The sequence below is a fragment of the Trypanosoma cruzi genome, genomic scaffold (assembly GCF_000209065.1).
Source record: "Trypanosoma cruzi strain CL Brener 1047053516813 genomic scaffold, whole genome shotgun sequence".
Classification (NCBI taxonomy): Eukaryota; Euglenozoa; class Kinetoplastea; order Trypanosomatida; family Trypanosomatidae; genus Trypanosoma; species Trypanosoma cruzi.
The window spans coordinates 77,699-96,955 of record NW_001849419.1 but is presented as its reverse complement, the minus strand read 5'-3'; the positions used below and the strand labels follow the sequence as shown (position 1 = coordinate 96,955).

Sequence of the window (19,257 nt, the reverse complement as noted above, 5' to 3'; positions counted from 1 at the left end):
GTTTGCCCCATCGACCGCTTACCGGGTCATGCATATCGATGAGGTTATCCTCTGTGGACGAGAAGGGGTCCGGCGAAGCTATTACTTCCTGATAATACTGCAGAAAACATTGAAAACCGTCTACTCTCCGAGTAGAACTCGAGTCGTAGTTGACGGCATCCGCCACAATCTGCCACTGCGTAGAATTGCCCTCCTCCCAATTGTCTAAACCCAGGAGCTCCACCTGTCTCTTCATCAACCTTTTCGCTCGATGGCTCCAGCGAAAGTTGGGTGCAAATGCATGGCAATACCACGGCGGCCGCATAAGGGAAGCAGGCGCATACATCTGGGAACCACAGCAAAATTTAAACCATAGGTCCACGTCAGCCCCAAGAAGTTCCTTTCGGTTAGGCTGCCGCTGTGCAGCTTCTCTCCGTACTAATGCAAAAAGAACATTATCTGTGAGCACACGGCGAACCTCAATCGCCTCAATCAAAGAGCGAACATATGACTGAAGCCGTCTGTTCTCGTGCAGCAAACGATCAAGCGCCTCCTCGTTAATAGTCGTCATGTGCGGTTCATTCGATCTTAGCCTTTTTTCTTTTCTTTTCTTTATAAAGCCACATGAAGGTAGAAGGAAAAAATGCCCAAATGAAGAACAAAAAGGAATAGAAAAAAATAAAGAGAAAAAAAAGGCAACAAAAACAAAATAAATGCAAAGAAAAATAAAATAAAATATGAAAAACCTTCAAGCGAAATGGTGCAAGCATAAATAAATAATATAAATATATATATATAGAGAGAGAGATATATAGATATATTTACATACGCAAATGCATGTATGCACACACGCATTTACAAAAAAGAAACGGTGCTAAAAGGAACGGCGCTGACAAGAGGGGCACGAAATACTCAAAAAGTACCAGTAACCAACCGAAAACAAAAAAAAAAAAAATCGTATTTTAAAAAACACGTTCTTTCAGCGTATACAAACACACACAAATAAAAATAAAAAAAGAGGGTCCTTTAAAAAGTATAAAATTTAGGGGAAAAAAAACAAATCACGTAGCAAATGCACTTTTTTACTAGTGGCAGTGCCTAAGCTACACCTTCACTGTGGCCAGAAAGATCTTTCCATTAGCACATGAAACAATCGCTTGAAAAGGATAGTGATGTGAAACATGTATGTTCATGAGAGAGACAGGCAATTCGCACGAGGCCAATAATTTTCCAGTAGAGAATGACGTAACAAGAACTTTATGTGATTTTGATGTTATGGTCCATAGAAGACCAGTTTTTTCGCAGTATCTTGAGACCAACGGAACGTTATCTCCCATTTCGGATGATAAACGAGTGGAAACCTCCTCCATCTCTTCCCCCGACAAGCAGTCAAACACCTGTATCTGTCTTTCCGGCTTTTTTGAGGTGACAATGATGCAGGTGGTATTGGGGAGAGGCTCAATACTGTCAGCTGCAATCTGTGTACCCAAAATCTGCTTTCGAGACTCCAAGCTACGCATGTCCCATACCTGAATTGGGCTTCCCCACCCGCCACTAACAGCGATTGTGGGTGTGACAAAACGAACGGAAAAAATACGGTTTGTATGTGTTGCGCGCAAGTACCCGTCATCGTCAAATCCCTTGCATAAGATATCTTTCAACTTACCAGTTGAATCGTACTGGCGCAAAATACGATCACTACCAGCCGTTAGGAAATCGCCTGCATCCGAAGAGACTTCAACACATGTAATTTCATTATCCACCTCATGCGCTTTTGCCGTACGCTCAATTTGTTCTCCGTCCCACCTCCAAACAAAGACACCCCCTGCACTTGAGACAGAAACTAAGTCGTACACATCGTCTTCCTTTTGAGTAAACCAACAGACGCCGGTGCTAGGCAAACCATCGTACGATTTGCCCATCTGAGTCCTGTGCCGAACATGTAGTGTTTTAGGGTCCAAGATAAGAAGCGAGCCGTCACCGAGCACACATGCCAGATATTTTCCGTCCGGTGAAAAAGGGGTACTGTAGACATGATCCGAAGATTCAGAAACCTTGACGAGACTGCCAAACATACATTCCCCCTCCACCTGAGTCACAAAGCCCATTTTTTACTTATTTGTAACACAAAGCGCTGAGACCATCGACATGAAGCAAACAAAAAGCAAAAACAAAGTCGGTATCAAAATAAATTAAAAAAAAAAAGCACATACATACATACATGAGTCGCAATGCAAGCAAAAGAAACAAATACAGCAATAACGCCAGAGAAAATAATTTAAAAAGATCAAAAAAAAAATGTTTTTTTTTTTTCCTTTTTCTTCTTTTTTAAGAGAATAAAAAAAGGAAATAACTACAAAAATACATGCATTTCGGAGAGAAAATAGTTTCGTTTTACAGTGCGTACACTATTGACTTCCGTCCAAGAGCAAAAAACACAGTGAGTACGACCATGACTCCCGAGTACGCGATTGCCTCGGTAGTTGCTATCGCCTTGTCAGAAAAGGTCCAAAATACGCAGGCCACCGCCAAACAAATTATAGCAAGTGACAAAAAAGCATGCAGCATGCCAACTAACCAGTAGAGGGCCACAATCAGCACCCAACGCCAGTTTGACCGAATTAACCGACGACAAGCAAAAAGACCCACAAGAACATAAATAATGGAGGTAACGCAGCAGGAGATAAAAATCAAATTTCCCCATATAAACCCTATTTTATTTGTGGAAGCATTACCCACGCCTAACCCAAGCATTGCACAGCTGTAATTAAAAGAGCAAAAAGAAGAAGAAAGAAGAAAAAAAGAAAAAGAAAAAGAAAAACAGAAAAAGTCATAAATAATACTTTATTAAACATAAAAATGTCCACAGACGCACACATACATGCATACACACATACGAATAATAATAATAATAATAATAAGCTTATTGTAATTTTTAACTAGCGTTACAGCGTCAGCATGAGAAATGACTCTTAATATGTAAAGAACTGATGCTATTTTTAAAACATCAATACAGTAATATAAATGTATCACTGCCTACCACAATTGTTGTTGTTGTTGTTGGTGTTGTTATTGTTGATTTGCCTTTTCTCTCTCTCTCTCTTTTGCTTCTCATTTTTCTTTTTTTTTTTCTTTTTTTTTGTTTTTTGTTTTTTCAGTTAGCGCGATTGTCCTTTCTTCTTAAAATAATGGAATAAAGAAAAAAAAAAAAAAGAAAAAAACGTTTTGGTTGGGCTCAAGGGTAAAGAACGACTGACATCACCTTACCATCGGGAAAGATAGTGCCGTTGAGTTGTTGGACAATAATTAAGTGTAACCCCCGGTCCACCATTCTCACGGCTGCCCCAGCATCATCAAAAATATCCTTAGAGTCTACTTTCCCATAACACTGTAAGAGTGACAACAGGGTTGACTCTGTCAATGATACACCTGTAAAAAGTAAATCACCGCTGGAGGGAAATAAGTCCAGTTTGGATTTAAAAACTACGGGCGGAGACGGATATACCGGCACTACGGGTGATGGAACCATCGGAGAGTATATTATGTGGGGCGATGCCGCCGGACTAAGCGCAGGCCGCGGATAAAAAAAGGGGAACGGAGCTGACATTCCCAGTACAGGAAAGGCGGGTATTGGGGAAACCACCGAAGCTGAAGAATTAAAAAGTTGGTATTGCAGCTGGTGCTGCCCATATTTCGGTGAATGCCTCTGCCGGTTTTTGTTACGTTCCTGTCGTTGTTGCCTAACTTCAGCCGTCTCTGAATATTTGATCTCCAGCTCCGCATCCCAGTTTTCAATGCGAATGGTCTTCCTTGCTTTAATCGCCTCCGTCGCCTCATCAATAGATGAAAACTGCACAAAACCGGAGCCCTTGCACTGTCCAAGAGGATTCATAAGTACGGCGGAGTCTACAATGCTGCCAAAACGCGAAAAACAATGCCGAAGATGATCCTTGTTTGCCCACTGAGGTAGCCCTCGAATAAAAACACGATCATTAGGTATTTCATCTACCCCCTCATCATGCATCGCAATAGACACATGCAAGAACATGGAACTATTTGGTGTGGGATGTGTCAAATGTGTCGCATTGATCGCAGCATGCGCAGACTCGGGCCTTCGAAACATTACAAATGCAAAATGACGTTGTCTCACAAGTTTCGTAGAAATAATCTCGCCAAATTCCTGAAACTTTTTCCGCAAGTCGTTCTCGTCCCATGATGGGGGGAGTCCTGCCACAAAAATATTTGTAGAAACATGTGGAGTAACAGATGTCACAGGAGTTGTTCCTGTGCTGTTTTCATTTTCCTCCGGAGGCTCTGCCGTCACATCCACACGCAGTGATGGTTTGTACACTTCCTCCAAAGGTTCCAAGACCTCATTGGGCGGTGCGCCATCCATCCCTTCTGCTTTGTGAATGGCCCTGTCAAACTTTTGTTTCCCCCCCTTCATGCATGAAGTGTACAAAACATTGTTAATTCAATGAGTTTGTCACATCAAAGGGTGCATAGGAGAAAAAAGATAGTGTGACCTCGAGAAATTAGAGACGTATAATAATTAATAATTAATAATTAATAATAAGAGGTGGGGGGCCTATTCGCTTAAACAATTTCCTCAAAGACAAGAATATCAACAATAATCACAATTCTAATTGCAAAAGAATATGCCATTTATAAGTTTCCTTTCTTTTTTTTTTTTTTTTTTTCAATTCCAACTTCTCCATACACTTTTCCTCTCTCTCTCTCGCTCTCTCTCTCTCTCTTTATTTCCCCCTCCTGTTCTCTGCCTTAACACTACTAAGCGTTCAGGTTACCTTCTAGAATTTTCTTCGCCCCCTCGTCGCCAATATTTACAAGAAGTTGAAGCAGCCACTTTTTTATATTGGGATTGCCTTCAAGTGCTTGCTTGTACGTGTCATTGCGAAGCACCTCTGGTAGGCACCGAGAAAGTGCTTCGCAAGCACGAGGATTTTCGGAAAGTCGCAAATAACAACGAATGATGTACCGAAGAAGACGCGCAGTACATTCTTTCGATCCCACCATGTTCTGCAGAACCGCCGCGACGGCCTTAAATCGTTCCGGCGTCTGACAAACATACTGTAGACAGAGATCTGAGAGCAAAAGTTTCTGCACAATGAAGGTGGCTAGAGTCCGTGAGAGCTCTAGTCCATATTCCATTATTTTAAGGCACAGAGGGAATATCTCCGTGCTAAGAAGATACTGCATCACATCGTTGTCGTCCGTCTTGACAAGGGCACCAATGACGCCAAGTGAAGTCAGACGAAGGCCCTCCGTCACATTCCCCGTTCCGCTACCCGTCCCGCGAAGAAATGGATATAGAAAGAGGCAAATATGGGCCTCCAAAAATAATTTACGGGTAGAATCATCGTACGCAACGCTCTGTAGAAGTGTAAGGACACTCCCCACGCGGCTTGTTGTCGACTTGGAAAGCAGCTCTGGGGAGTGAAGAAGCGGATAGACAGAGATGATCTCTTGCAGCAAAATAGCCATAGTGCCTACGCTGTACCACAAGAACGGTCCAAGTTTTTGAAAGGAATCTCTGTGCTTGGCCAGCTCTAAAATTGCCTTCTCACGCAACTCCAGCTTAAAGAGGCTTTCAAGAAGGTTGAGCATATTCCTCGTCTCCGGAGACACAGTGGCCATTGTAGGGTAAGGCTTCATCGTCGGCTGCTGTGAGGGGTAAATTGCATACTGCATATACGGTGCACCCTGGTGCATGGCTGACAACTTTACTAGAAAAACTAATTAAAGGAAAAAGCAAATAAAAAAATTTTTACTCGCCATAACAAAAACGCGCACACGCACACCTCATGAAATTCCAAAGCGAACCCTCTCCCCTTTGACGTTTTTTTTTTTTTCTTCTCTTTCCATTCGTAGTAACTACACCTCCAATTTTGCAGCTCTGGTAAGCGTACGAAGGAATTCAGTAGCAAGGATAACCTTACTCCGCGGGCAGCCATGCTCTTTGACGTCATAAACGCCACCGAGATCAGAGCCGCATCATAAACAGCTCCCTTCGGTTTCCTCTTCGCCCCAACTGAGTCCAATGCCTGGACGAGCGACTGTTTCATCCCTCAAGTCCCGTAAATGTAAATTGGGTTCCCACGCTCCTTTCGCACGAAACAAAAACCCCCCAATGCAGAGAATCTTGCTTGGGGAAGCGGCAAACTCTTTTTCCTCGCCAATTAAATCAACAACAACAAAAAAGAAAAAAAAAGAAAAACAACAACGACGCTGCCCTCTTAACGCCCCTTGCGGCGTCCGCATGAAAGAATAAACCAACAAAAAAAAAGATGAACGCATAACAGACAACATTTCCCATCCCGTTGCTTTCCCGCACATTCTCCACATCTCCCAATCTACGGTGCCCGGCAAGGGGAAAATCGCCTGCAATTTCGGCTCGGCAAGCAGTACAAACACCAAAACCACCACCGCCGCCAAAAAAAAAGAATTACCCATGAAAAAAGAGACGGCACCACACACAAAAAGAAAAAAAAAAGGAAATAGCGGCAGCAAAGCATGAACAAAAAGAAAAAGTACCAGCAATAACACAAATAGAAAAGGTAAACGACAAGGCCAAAAAAAAAACACCCTACCAAAACGGGTACCACCCAGACCATGACTGCGCAACATTTGTAATGTCTGTCGCCTCTGCTATGAGCCGAGCCACCTGCACCTTGGGATCCATGCTTGCGGTACCCCCCTTCTTCTGCAGAAAATCTTCACCCTTTAACTTTGAACGAACACGCTCAAAGATAGTCACGCCCTTATGAACCATGTCAATCTCCTCCCCCACAGATGCAACGTAGGCCGTTTTTATAGCCAATGTTGAGACACTATCCCTAGGGGGATCCCCTGTGAATGCAGCCGGTGAATAAAGTTTCCTGGCTCCCATTTGTTCAAAGGCTTGGTGATCTGCCGATGCCTGTGGTTCCTCTCCTGGTCGATTCATCAGTCGCCATGAGATAAGTGGATCTTGAATAAAGGCCTCCAGTATGGCAAGGACACTGTGACTTCCATCACGTAATACCCACATGGCCGTCTCTGCAATCGTACGAAATGCCCCGTCAACACCTGAAACGTCCAATGCATTTCGTAACATTCGAGTAAGCCTAAAAGGAACCTTTTCGGGAAATTTGTCACGTGTCATGGCAACCTCAAAACAGTCGCCAAAATCAATGTGAACAACTAAACCAGATGTACGTTGGATCATCATATTATTTGGATGACGATCACCCAAACCTAATATGTACCCTACCACACTTGTGGTTGCCAAGGATGTAGTAAACACCTGTCGCTGCTCCAACCAAGTCTCACAGCTTGCAGCAGAAGCCCACATAGCTTTGCGAATATCATGTCCTGTCGTATGGTCGGCAAGAAACTCCATTACCTCCACCTTGGACATGATGGTAAGAAAGTCATATGCTTTGGGCTGGTCAAAGACAATAATTTGATTTAGCATTCGCAATTCTAACTCACAAGGGACGCCACGAGAAGTCCTATACTTTTTGACCAACTCGTGAAAAGTGTCACATCCACCCACCCAACCGATAATTCCAACTGTGTCCTTCAGTGGAGTCACAGAGTAACGTTGAATCTGAAAACCAAAATTCTTGCAAGTTCTTGAGTCAGACATCATCAGCGTATTCACAAGACGAAAGAGCTGCATAACGCGCTCATCAAGCCGTAAATCCTCTCGTCCTTTTAGAAGATATTTTTGTTTTTTACCTTCCGTTGTTATTACACTTAAACGCTTTGGCCTCTGCTTACTCGCAATAACAACAAGGGTGTCGTTAAAAGAAGCAATACAAGAAACATTACCATCATCCGTCGGCATAGCATCAGGAATGCCTACTGAAAGATTTCGCGCTTCAAAAAGTTTTGGACTACAAAATGGTAATTGTAATCGATTCTGAGACTTTATTTGTTCATCAATCTGTCGATATACTCCATGATATATATGCCAAGCGGAATGTAAATCCGCAATCGATTCGGTTCGCGTGTAGGACTTCAGCCATTCGCGTGCTTCTTGAAGGCGGCTGCTGTATTTACATGTGAATTCGGCTTCAACAATTGTCTCCGGCGCTCTATTAAGCTCCTCATGCATTGGCAATAACGTCTCCACCATCTCATGACAGTTTCTACGGCCAAAAAAGGCCGTTGCAGCTGTATCCAACCGATCATACCATTTCTCGTAGACCAAATCCGATATACGAAGAAGCTCATCAATAAGAATACGACCTTGAAGAACAATGACAGGGAACTTAGACTTCAATTTTTCAAGAATCATGGTTGCCAATTTCTTGCGTCGCTCCGAGTCCGACATGGCACACAGATTCAACGGATATATCAAAGAAAGTGGGTAATCAAAGACCACCGAAGTCAAAATATCTGCAATAAGTTGGCAGCTGTCATCTGATCCAGAGTCCAGGCGAGCAATAAGTTGAGGTACAACTAAATACCATGCTCGTGATGAGACATCTAACACTTTTTCACGCAACTTTATCAGTCCTTTGTCTGAATCCGAGTGGCGACTCAGTAACGTGAGCAACTTCAGCACATCCTGAATCATCGTAGAGTCCGAGTTTCCCAACTTGATGCTTTGAATATAACCCTCAATTGCCGCGGCGTACGCAGCTTCAGAGTAGCTCGTGTTTAAAAGCTCAACATTCGCCTCAGCACACATACGCCATGCATGAAACCAATTGGGATCATACAACGTTGCGGCCTTGTAACATTCTATGGCTTCTTTCAGCTCTGTCTTAGTACCGAGGCGAGCATAGGCGCGAGAGAGTAAAATCGTGTTCTCCACCTTGGAATGCGTGTCAATCAGTTTTTTAAGAAGATCGCTCTCAAGACCATACGGGCTCTTTGGACCCAACTCTCCATTCGCGGAAAGAAAACTGATGTATTGCATCACCACACGTGGGTTGGCATTGCAGCTCATCAACTGCTCGTAAGTTGGACAGCGGTGGCCAAGAAGTTGAAATAAGGTGAAGCGTTCTAACTGCTTCGCATTTTCACGTCGACAGAGTTTTACAAAACGCAGTTGTGTTGTGACGTCCTCACTTGGGGGAATAAGTAGTCCCCTCACGCTGAGAACCTGCTTCCACACAGGAACAGTAGGCGACATCATCTCGATACGTTGATCCCAAAGTCGTGAAATACGACGAAAGTGTTCCATGGATGACGTTTCCTTGGCGCGTTTTGCCGTCATCACCTCCTCCAACTCAGACAATTCCTGTGCAATTACAAGAATTTCATAGGCTCTTATATAAGACTCATGCAAAAGTCCAGAAAGGTCATCTAGCAGAAGTTTACGGCCTTCATCCACAGCCAAAAAAGCCTCATCGTACTGACCCTTGTGAATAAAAAACGCAGCCCGTGCTATGTGGTATTGCACACTATCCCGCGGCATCCATAACAACGTGTCTTCCAACGTACTCCACGACTGCAATCGTATGGAGGCGTCTGCAGCATACTGTGAGACATAAAAAAGAATATTATCCTCATTTTCCACCTTCTTCTCCTTATGCCTCTTAAAAACCGCCTCCCATTGACGAATCACCTCGTCATATTCTCCAAATTCACTTAAACTCACCATTTGCCTTACCTCTCGCTCCAAATGTAAGTCAAGAGTCGCATCTTCACTACGAAAGGATCCATTAACATCTGATAGTGAACGGCCTGCAACTCCGCGAATACGTCTAAAATTTTTTGATCGGTACGGCAGTGGTCTCGCCAAACTCTCACTACTAGTTTCAGAACCCACAAAGTCTCTGTCAATCTCTCGCTGTGTAAGCTGCAAGAACTCTGTATACCCGGCAAGCTTGAGAAGTCCTGATTGTTGAAGTAAATTCCGTTTCTGATTTTCATTTGCCTGACTAAGAATACTAACAGCAGAATCACGCTGGTGTAATTCACTATAAAGGATAATAAGGGATTCTACCGTACTTGCAGGATCCTCACGGTAGGCGGCTTCACGCCAATAAAGCGCCTTTGCCAGCATACCCCGGCGCCATGCACATTCAGAAAGATCATTTGCTGCTATGGGAAGCGTCATCCCAACAATGTCCATATACTCTATCAGGGAAAGCATTCCGGTGATGACATCATCCGGTACGGCCGAGGTCCATATGGGTTGTTGTAGAGTTTGTCGAAAAAAGTCCACAATAGAGGAGCGAATAGATGCGCTTCCAAAGTTCCAAAGGGCACGAAATGCAAGACGCAAAATATCCTGTGTAAACTCAGGCGATCTTTCTACAAGAGAAGTTGCATTAGTTCCAATAGGTAGCGAAACGCAACGAAACACACGGTATGGTGATTCTTGCATGACAGATATGGAGAAGTGATCGATCCATCGAAGCCATTCCTCTTTTGTGAGTGAAACCGTTTTAATTGTGTTAATGATTCGCTGTTCCGCTACGGGCAAAGGCCGCTCGTCATCGCCAAATGCCGCTGTTGTGTCTTCCGTGTTACTTCTTGCACTCCATACCTCTCCAAGTCGAGATATTCCTCGCACAGCCATCGATTTACATTTTTTAAGAAGGGATACAACTTGATCGTGATGCTCTTTTAGTGAAGTTTCACTCAGCGCACAACGAAATCCTTTTATTAATAGCCCTTGCAGCGTCGTGAACTCAGAGTTGGATATGCGGAGCGTCTTGAGGGTTTGGATAACCTCTGAAGAGTATTTAATAAACTCTCCCTGTAGCTGGACAATCAGCACACAGAAGACACTCATGATTCGATCCGTAAAAGATGTATACTCCGTGACCCTCGTAAGGGCTGACGAATGCAACTTTAAGGCACTAAGAAGTCCACGCACAATGACACCAGCAAGCTCATCCGCGTTTAACCTCCAGCACACCACACGAAGAGCCGTCACAACATACACTACAAAGTCTACAGAGCTCCGCTGTGTGGCACGAAGTAGGTTGAGAACAACAATCTCAGCACAGAACCGAAGTGTTTCCGTGTGCCTCACAATGTACTCTAGAATAGCATATCTCAAAAACTCGGAGGAATCGGCATCATTGAGGGCATCAAACTTAATGGGAATTACACGAGCATCACTTTGTCGATACTTCTGATCTCCCTTGTCTCTAAAGCTGGCAATTGTTGAGGCAAGACGTACAATAAGAAAGCGATATGCAGGACACCTGTCCCAGACCACATCAAAAAACGTATAAAGAACGTTCACCTCTGAAAGCGCAGCCGCCCCAACGTACTTTATGATTTGTGTCAACTCATACAAGACAACGCCAAGAAGGCGTCCAGCGCTAAGTTCACTAGCAGCACGCACAACGGGGTGAATCACAACTGTCATTTCAGCACGTGAACACGGGCAACTTTCGCCAATCTGCAGAATCGTTTGGATGCCTATTCGCAACAAGGTGTCCTTATTCACCGAGACTCGTTTCTCATTTGGATCTAGCAAAGAAGCAATGGCCCTTAACACATAACGGCAACACATTGCATGACTAAGTGCATGTGAGGTGCCTCGTTCCAATTTAATTTGATGTGTACTGTGGCCTAAACCCAGTGACTGAAAGACACTGGTGTCCAATGCTCCAATAGTCCCGGCACAGCGTAGTGCCTCAAGGCGCAAATTCAGGTCATCATCACTATTCTTTAGTATTCCAGAAAGACGACGATACAGGTGTGGGTATACATCATACGGTGAACGGCCCCCAATTTGAGGACCGAGAGCGGCGCCAAGAAATCGCAGACACCATAAACGAGAGGTAGCAAACTCCGTATCGAGCGGGAGCATGTCTAACAACTCACAAACACGCTCCACCTCATTTGTAAAAACGGGTTTGTTGTGACCAAAAAAACGCACTGCACGAGCGACGGAAGTACAACAACGAAGAAGTGGTTGTAATTTTTGCGAGTGAATCTCAAGCGATGTGAAGTGAAGCCCAAGAGCTTTAACGATGCCATCCGTTAAGTTCACCACAAATTGAGGAGCGTTGGACGCAACCGCATCTAACAAAAGAAGTCCATTTAGTACAGTATTTTTATTGTCGTCTCTAGAGAGTGCGTAAAGAATATGTAGGACCTCTTTGCGGAAAACAGGCAAAATATGCGACGGGTCATGACTCACCATTCGACACAACAACTCCGTTGCGGCAATACGGCACCGTATGTCTTCATCCCCAAGTGCCGAAAATAACTGAGTTAAAAACTGCAACTCACTGAGATACGGATAAAATGAAGGAGTAAAAGAGGAGAGAATGGTCGCTCGTATCACCGGATCCGGGTTTGCCAGTCCAACAACAAGCATGCGTGAGACAATCATATCCACACATATTCGACGAGCCATCGTCAACTCACCCTTTATTCCAGGCGGAATCAAAAGAGAAACGATGGTGCTAATGGCAGCATTCCGCACAGACGCACTCGGATTATCAATGAGCGGAAGAACGGAATCACGAAGAAAGTCACCCATAAGTTCAGAATCAGAAAATCCAAATTGTATCAATGCGTTAAGCGCTACCACAATTTGGCTCTCTGTTGGCTCCAATTCGGGATAAATAACATCCTTTGTTCGAGTCCCCGTAACCTGGCGAAATGGTAAACCACAAAGCGTCACAGAAATCATGTCCAAAAGCGCCTCCTCCAGTTTCGTCCGGCATTTTGTGCTGGAAGACGAAATAATGTCTCTCATGCACTCAATCAGCTGTGATGACAATCCCCAGTTAAAAATATTTTCTATGCATGACTCGATATAACTCTCAACATCCGCAAACGGACACTCTCTAAATATCACCGAGAAACACTTCAGTGACTCCCAGCATGGTGTAGGGGAACGTTCAGATATGAACCGGACGGCTTCGCATGTCTCTTTCGCAAAAGGCGTAAAGGCTCCTTTACCAACCATCGGGATAATTTCACTAAGCATGTCAAAAGCAGCACAGTGTTGGAACAGGTTTCGGATAGATTTCAGGGCAAAACTCACCGTGTCCTTCAGTTGATTGGCTATAAACAATGTCGTGCTGTACCGGCAAAGCACAACAAGACAATGAAAAAGAAGCTTCCGCACAATTTCGGAGTTCGTTGAAGATCCACCAGACATGACATAGGGTAGCAACATAATGGACAAATCTTCATAACGTGGCTGAGAAGGACAACCCATTGAGCTCATCACTACCGTCTCAAAAGCTAGCAAGCCAGCCAAATTGCAATCTCGTGACTTTGCGGCGAGATTGGATTTAAGCTGGTGAAGTAATGCGTCTACTGTTTTGGCACGCAACGTCGGTGATCGGCTACTAAGTAATTTTCCACACACCTTAAATAATTGCGTCGATGTGTCACGTATCATCTCATCCGATGAGGCCAAACCACTCCACAATTTTTCAAAGAGAATATTTAACTTGGAAAGGATCAGCATTGGAATCCGTAGCGCTACCTCCCGCAGAACCAGCAACCCACACATTCTTCTGGCTCGCATAGTGACGTCGCTCAACTCAATCCATGAAAGCGACTCATCAATCTCACCACGAGCAAAGTCTGATGCCATACCGTCTACAAGTGTCTTAGCAAATGTCTGCGCAGCCGCCGGCGCAAGAGAAGTGTCATTTAGTGCACAGAGACAAAGTCGGGCATAACTGTTGCATTGAGACATTTGAATAGTCGTCAATCCAAGACCAAGCAGTATGTCAAGCACGGTGAGGGCACATTTAATCTCAGGCGCAACGCTCTGCACCACATCAAAGCTTTCCAGGCACACTAACAAGGAAGAAATTGTGTTTTCATATTCTTGCAAATTCTTCCTTTGAAGTTCCTTTATACGTTTGATCTCATCCTCCACCATAACAGCACGTTTCTCTGGGTCATTTGCAATTCTGCGAATGGTCGACGCCAGACCATCCCTCCCAGACGATGTAGACATTACAGTCTACGGATAAATATTGCAAATATGAAGGAAAAATGTTATTTTCGGGTTTTTGATTGATTGTTTTTTTTTTTTTATTTTTTTTTATTATTATTTTCTACTCCTCTCCGTCTCTCTTCCTCTCCTTCGTCACTTCCTTTTCTTTGTTTGCTCACCACCTATTCACCCCATCCTTTAGGAGAGACACGTATGAAGCAGGTGTAAATCGTCATGCAGGCAAAAAGAAAAGAGCAAAGAACACGTATAAAACAAAAACCTGCGAGGGGTGCCGACAGGTAAATCGGCAAAAGAAAAAAACACGCATAAAAAATTAATTTGAATGGAAAAGAAGAAGTAATAATAATAATGATGATAAAAACATTCCTTTTTTCTTTCATCTCCCTCCTCTCGCTTATTTTCTTTTCTCTCCCCGCCTCTCATTTGCCCTCCCTGGTGACGGTGACAAGGAGAACTTCTAACGAATAATTGCGGTCTTTTCAAAGCAGAAACCATCGTATTCCCAGTTGGTTTCCACCTCAAATGGCTCGCCAATCGACACCATATCGCTCGTGGCATCAGCAATCTGAAATTTGTTAATAGCACGGCATTCCCGGTAGAACAATACACGCAGACAGTCCTTAATGACCCGAATGGCCTCTTCGCGTGTCAGACCGCCCGGTTTTTCCAGTGCCTGCCGAAGAAGCGGAAGCGCAATGTACGCGCCGTATCCGGCGGCGACACAATCGTCAGTCCATCGAGTGCCCACGTCATCCACACCGCCAAGAAATGGTTCGCCTCCGTGACACCCAGCCACAACAAAACGGCAAAGGCATGGCTCAAACTGCGAGCGTTTGTGGTAGACGTGACGCTGAAGGTAGCAAAAGACCTCATTTGGGGTAAGTGCGCCGCCACCATACATTTGTTGTCTGTTTACATGGTTTTCGATCATTGTTGTCATTTCCTGAAAGTCTGCATAGTCGCCAGTAGCACACATAACAGTGTACGCGCCTACCAGCTTCATGCGGGGGATATTCGGCCACTTTGCAAGAGAACCATACGAAAGAAGCGTGTCGCACGCCAAAAGGACTCCACCATTGTATTTTACACCTATTACAGAACCACCGGAAGCCATTTTTTTTTTTTTTTGATTTGTAAACACCGTTACAAAGATAAAACCTCACGCAAAAAGCAGAAAATTCCTAATAATAATCCCAAAAACGACAACAGGAATTAAAAAAGAATAGTACAAGCGAGCAAACAAAATGATTACAAAGAACAGCAGGCGACCCACAAAAACCGTGCATCTCCTCATCAAAAAAAAAAAAAAAATGACACATTAATTCCTTTCCCTCTCGTTCTCTATACGCAAATAAAGTGTGAGGGTATCTCCGTGGTCGTCCAGTAAACTAGAAGTTCTCTTTTGTAAGAGATAAATTTCTTCTCTCTCCCCGTCAATATTGAAATGTTATCTTCGTACCCCCGTCTTTTGTAGTTACAAGAGCAAGCGAGCCGCTTGGCGGCCGATTGACGCCGTTTGCCCAATCCACAATAAATTCCGCTACAGTACCAAGGGGCGTCCAACAACTCCTGTCGGCATTGGGCATGGCCTTCCTGTTTGCAGGGGTGTCAAGGATTGTGGGGAGAAGAGCCACAACGCATGCCCCCTCCGGCAGCTTTGAATTGCTGGCAGCAAGAGACTTCGTCAATTGATGCACGCCAGCCTTCGCCACCCCGTAACCCAACATTTCGGGGGTTGGACCAAGGGCTGCGGCTGCACCTGGCAATAAATGAAAACAGTTTTTACCACCGCGTTGGGAGACCAAGTGGGCAGCAGCCATAGAAGAAAACAACGACTGACGAATCAAAGATTCCATTGCACAAGAAGCGGAACTGTCAGCTGCACTACCCGCTGCCCAGCCCCCGGCAACATTGATGACGGCATCCAAAAGTGTACTTTTAGCAACAGCTTCGAGCATCACGCCCTGCTGGGCCTCGGCAGAGGCCATATTGTCCAAAACAACATGTGTGTAAGAATCTGTTAGAAGTTTTTTGGGGACGATATCCACTCCGATTACATTCCATTTTTTTTCCAGTAGTAATTTTGTTACGGCTTCTCCAAGCGCACCACATGCACCCAATACCAATCCGCTCTTTTGGGCCATTTCCGCCCTTCCCATTCAAAAAAAAAAAGAAAAATAAGAAGTAAAAATAAATTTGCCGCAATATTTTCAACAAAAATCCTGAATAAAAAAAAAAAGGCATAAACATAAAACATTGTTGTAATGCATTTCTGTGTGCATTTATTTGTTATCCACAGCGACAAACTTGCTCATGTTAGCTTATAAAATATAACGAATACGTATCTAAAACCAACTTCAAACGTACCGCGATGGGCACCACACACACACAATGCACGGCTGATTTTTAGCAGCAACTTTCCTACTAGACGATACCCCAAACAAAAACCAATAACTAAAGAATCCCCTTGATATGCAAAGAAAAAAAAAAAAAAAAAACGTAACAAACATCCACTATCACGTTTCTATACATTTGTTCTATCTACGGTCCGGCTGAATATCACTATCAAACTTTTCTCCCTCCAAAATCATAAGCTCCTGAGCTTCACGTCTTAGTCGCATGCGGCGCAGAGCCTCTTCGCGGGCCCAATCCATTCGGCTATTCAGTTTGGAGTAGTAGGCCCACACGGAAAACTCGACACCTATGATGCCAATGGCGAGATGCCATATTTTTTCCCACAAGGGCCAATCGTCCCACTGGTAGCGGAATGTCGCCCGCGGGGTGTACGGGTACGGATCACCATCCCCCCAGGCAAGGCGACGAAACTTCGAGCGACGGAAGGCCGCCCTCGCCATTTTTTGGTTCCACCCTGTCATTTCCCCTACAGCAGTCTCAGTTCTTCGCAAGAACGTTTCATCAAAAAAAAAAAAAAAAAAAAAAAAAGAAATATAAATATACATGTAAAAAAAAAGAAAAACAGTAAGTGTTCCTCCTTCAGGGGTTGAATCCCGGCACGGCAGAAAATACTTTTCCCGAAGCCACTTCAGGACGACAGCGGTCCCCAACAACAACTAAAAAAAGTGTCGCGCAAAGTGTTATGTTATGGAGGCAGCGGGTATTTCAGGAAGAAAAAAAAAAGTGAAGATCCTTTTGTTGTTGTTCTTGTTTTTTTGGACCTTTTTTCTGTTTCCTCACCTCGTCTGATTGGCTAATTTTTTTTTTTTTTTCTTCCTGCTTTTTTGTGGCTACCATTTAATTCTCGTCCTCTCTATTCTCTCTCTCCCTCTCTCATAAATAAATAAATATATAAATATATAAACACATGGCTGTATAAATAAATTTACGCTTAGAACATCACAACAGGACAAAAAAAAAAGAGGGTTTCAAAAGAAACTCGTTCTCTAAGCCCGGTTGACAAGACCAGCTGTCTCTGCGCCCAAAAGGGCAATTTTGCACACCGGGCACGCTTTCCCCTTGTGTTCCGGATGCGCAGGGGAGTGGCAATAGCTGCATCGTACTGGATCAATCGTTCCCTTGTACATGGGGCGATGTGAGAAGGAGCAGAGGGAAAAGGGGTTGCGTTCATCGTACTCCAATTTCTCCGAATCCGTAGGATTTCGTTCCCCTTCCGCCACAATTGCCAAAGCCTGGTTCGCCTTTGTCTTTGGGGGGTCTTGATCAAGAAGTCTTCTGGCGACAGCTGCAGCGGTTTTAATGTTTTTCATTTTGTATGCCTTGCTCATGGCTTGGGAGAGGGCCAGGGTGAGATGAGAACGCTGAAGCTTAAAGTGCGTAAAATATAGAGAGAGCTCCAGTGCCTCCTTAGAGTTTCCGTCAATACTGCGACAGTGAAGTTGTACGCTGAGAGCGCGCGCATATTCAGAAGCAATTGTAATAAGCTCAAGAAGGGATGCGCGCTGCTTTTCGTCCTCGTACGTGGCAAAAACTGCTTGATGCATGATCCCAACAAAGTGAGCTTGGGCATCCGCAAAGCGTCCCTCTACAAATGCCGTGTATCCGGCCCGAAGCTTCTCTGTCAACACCGGAATGTATTCCGGAAGCAAAGGAGCGTGATGGGCACCCCGTTGTTCCCCAGACGGATATTTGGTCAAGGGGAACACAACGGATGTAACAATCCATGACGGTCGTGAGGCGTTTGCGGAGGTCCACAGGTTCATCATGTACGGTTTCAGTGGTTCAGGGTCACACAAACCAATTTGGCGTCGCAGCAAATCAAAAGCCGTTGCAAAAGATCCTGCCGCGACGTGGAATGCCGGAAGTGAATACATCTCAACCCAGTGCTGAGGAAGCGGCGGGTGCTCCACTGGCACAACGTACGCTCCCTTCTGTGCCCCGTCCGCCCCGTAGTCTGGTGGTACCTGAATCTCAAGGTCATCGTCCCACCCTTCACCCTCTACTTCTCTTTCCTCCCGCTCCCCATCCATACTCATTCCCGCATTGTTATTAGTATCATCATAATCGTCCTCATCCCATCCAGCACCTGCGTGATCCTCCTCCTCCTCATCGTCACCGAGGACGGCCTGGGCAGCGTTCAATTGGCCTGGCTCCTTTAATAGACGAGCAAACATGGATTCCTCCACTTGTAACATTGGCCAATTCTCAGTCACAGCGACTGGCTTGGGAATTTCTGAAATAGGGTGGACTTTCGCCTTCAACATGCGTTCAGATACATCAGGATCCATTTTATCGAAAATTGCGGACGCCAGATCATCAAGCCCATTTGATTTTGCCGTAAGATATGCCAACGGCAGTTGACCCGCATTCGCTAATATCTGGACACGTTTCTGAGCATCGCCAAGATACAATCCATAGTGTAGTTTAAAATTGTCATCATTGGTTGTGTCAACCAAATGACCCAAAGCCGCCATGTTCCCAGTAATCAAGGAGAGCAATGCTCCTCCGTGAAAATTTAAAGCCTTTGAATTGGCAAACTGTGCAAGTTGGATATCACCATTTGTTTTTGCCGCTTCTGCCAAGCGCCTCCAAACTGAGGCTTGATTAAGCTCCATCGCGGTACTCTTTGCAATTTCAAGGGCTCCACATTCTACTGCCAGGTTGAACCTTGTAAAAGGTTCGGTAACAAAGTGCAACGCAATTTCTGAGTGTCCATGTTTGTGGAGGTAACCAACGAGCGCCTGTCCTTGGAGTTGTTTTCGATGAATTATTTTTATCACCTCTCTGTATGCCTGCTGCTGAAGCTTCAACTTAAAATTAAGCTCCAGATTATCCAGCTCCTGCACGTTACTTTCCCCTCACGGGTGATCATCCAAATGGTGTCCCCACTTGCCCGAACAAGATATGCCGGATTCTTCATGGACTGAATTGTACTGCACTCCCCCGTGCGA

The 19,257-nt window shown here is 44.6% G+C and overlaps 9 protein-coding genes and 1 pseudogene across 9 annotated transcripts, besides 24 other annotated features; all 10 read right to left on the bottom strand.

Moving 5' to 3' along the window:
- Positions 1-550, bottom strand: Tc00.1047053510689.89 (hypothetical protein, conserved; the record flags this gene model as incomplete). Its single annotated transcript, XM_804440.1, has 1 exon — positions 1-550. A coding segment is annotated over one exon (550 nt), but the record flags the coding sequence as incomplete, so codon positions are not given.
- Positions 1-4,527: a sequence feature (heterozygous, non-Esmeraldo-like haplotype).
- Positions 629-724: a sequence feature (T-rich).
- Positions 748-822: a microsatellite.
- On the bottom strand, positions 1,083-2,087 carry Tc00.1047053510689.80 (hypothetical protein, conserved; the record flags this gene model as incomplete). Its single annotated transcript, XM_804439.1, has 1 exon — positions 1,083-2,087. The coding sequence occupies one exon, from the start codon at positions 2,085-2,087 to the stop codon at positions 1,083-1,085; it is 1,005 nt and encodes a 334-aa protein (XP_809532.1).
- Positions 2,164-2,184: a sequence feature (AT_rich).
- Positions 2,250-2,292: a sequence feature (AT_rich).
- Positions 2,374-2,733, bottom strand: Tc00.1047053510689.70 (hypothetical protein, conserved; the record flags this gene model as incomplete). The annotated part of the gene is made up of 1 exon (XM_804438.1): positions 2,374-2,733. The coding sequence occupies one exon, from the start codon at positions 2,731-2,733 to the stop codon at positions 2,374-2,376; it is 360 nt and encodes a 119-aa protein (XP_809531.1).
- Positions 2,757-2,800: a sequence feature (CT-rich).
- Positions 2,878-2,900: a microsatellite.
- Positions 3,025-3,057: a microsatellite.
- Positions 3,094-3,134: a microsatellite.
- Positions 3,175-3,200: a microsatellite.
- Tc00.1047053510689.60 (RNA-binding protein, putative) lies at positions 3,215-4,426 on the bottom strand (the record flags this gene model as incomplete). Its single annotated transcript, XM_804437.1, has 1 exon — positions 3,215-4,426. The coding sequence occupies one exon, from the start codon at positions 4,424-4,426 to the stop codon at positions 3,215-3,217; it is 1,212 nt and encodes a 403-aa protein (XP_809530.1).
- Positions 4,524-4,555: a sequence feature (AT_rich).
- Positions 4,528-6,089: a sequence feature (haploid, non-Esmeraldo-like haplotype).
- Positions 4,652-4,679: a microsatellite.
- Positions 4,707-4,736: a microsatellite.
- Positions 4,771-5,712, bottom strand: Tc00.1047053510689.50 (cell differentiation protein, putative; the record flags this gene model as incomplete). The annotated part of the gene is made up of 1 exon (XM_804436.1): positions 4,771-5,712. One exon carries the CDS (start codon positions 5,710-5,712, stop codon positions 4,771-4,773), a length of 942 nt encoding a protein of 313 aa, XP_809529.1.
- Positions 6,090-8,977: a sequence feature (haploid, Esmeraldo-like haplotype).
- Positions 6,587-13,891, bottom strand: Tc00.1047053510689.40 (phosphatidylinositol 3-kinase tor, putative; the record flags this gene model as incomplete). The annotated part of the gene is made up of 1 exon (XM_804435.1): positions 6,587-13,891. One exon carries the CDS (start codon positions 13,889-13,891, stop codon positions 6,587-6,589), a length of 7,305 nt encoding a protein of 2,434 aa, XP_809528.1.
- Positions 8,978-8,981: a sequence feature (haploid, non-Esmeraldo-like haplotype).
- Positions 8,982-14,124: a sequence feature (areas merged during assembly that could not be assigned to a particular haplotype. This can correspond to areas where the two haplotypes were merged or to regions with more than two copies in the genome that were merged during assembly.).
- Positions 13,943-14,046: a sequence feature (A-rich).
- Positions 14,125-14,827: a sequence feature (areas merged during assembly that could not be assigned to a particular haplotype. This can correspond to areas where the two haplotypes were merged or to regions with more than two copies in the genome that were merged during assembly.).
- Tc00.1047053510689.30 (proteasome beta 7 subunit, putative) lies at positions 14,349-15,005 on the bottom strand (the record flags this gene model as incomplete). Its single annotated transcript, XM_804434.1, has 1 exon — positions 14,349-15,005. The coding sequence occupies one exon, from the start codon at positions 15,003-15,005 to the stop codon at positions 14,349-14,351; it is 657 nt and encodes a 218-aa protein (XP_809527.1).
- Positions 14,828-16,156: a sequence feature (areas merged during assembly that could not be assigned to a particular haplotype. This can correspond to areas where the two haplotypes were merged or to regions with more than two copies in the genome that were merged during assembly.).
- Positions 15,325-16,050, bottom strand: Tc00.1047053510689.20 (quinonoid dihydropteridine reductase, putative; the record flags this gene model as incomplete). Its single annotated transcript, XM_804433.1, has 1 exon — positions 15,325-16,050. One exon carries the CDS (start codon positions 16,048-16,050, stop codon positions 15,325-15,327), a length of 726 nt encoding a protein of 241 aa, XP_809526.1.
- Positions 16,157-16,960: a sequence feature (areas merged during assembly that could not be assigned to a particular haplotype. This can correspond to areas where the two haplotypes were merged or to regions with more than two copies in the genome that were merged during assembly.).
- Tc00.1047053510689.14 (hypothetical protein, conserved) lies at positions 16,429-16,851 on the bottom strand (the record flags this gene model as incomplete). The annotated part of the gene is made up of 1 exon (XM_804441.1): positions 16,429-16,851. The coding sequence occupies one exon, from the start codon at positions 16,849-16,851 to the stop codon at positions 16,429-16,431; it is 423 nt and encodes a 140-aa protein (XP_809534.1).
- Positions 16,810-16,838: a microsatellite.
- Positions 16,961-19,257: a sequence feature (areas merged during assembly that could not be assigned to a particular haplotype. This can correspond to areas where the two haplotypes were merged or to regions with more than two copies in the genome that were merged during assembly.).
- Positions 17,182-17,231: a microsatellite.
- Tc00.1047053510689.10 lies at positions 17,293-19,257 on the bottom strand (annotated as a pseudogene; the record flags this gene model as incomplete).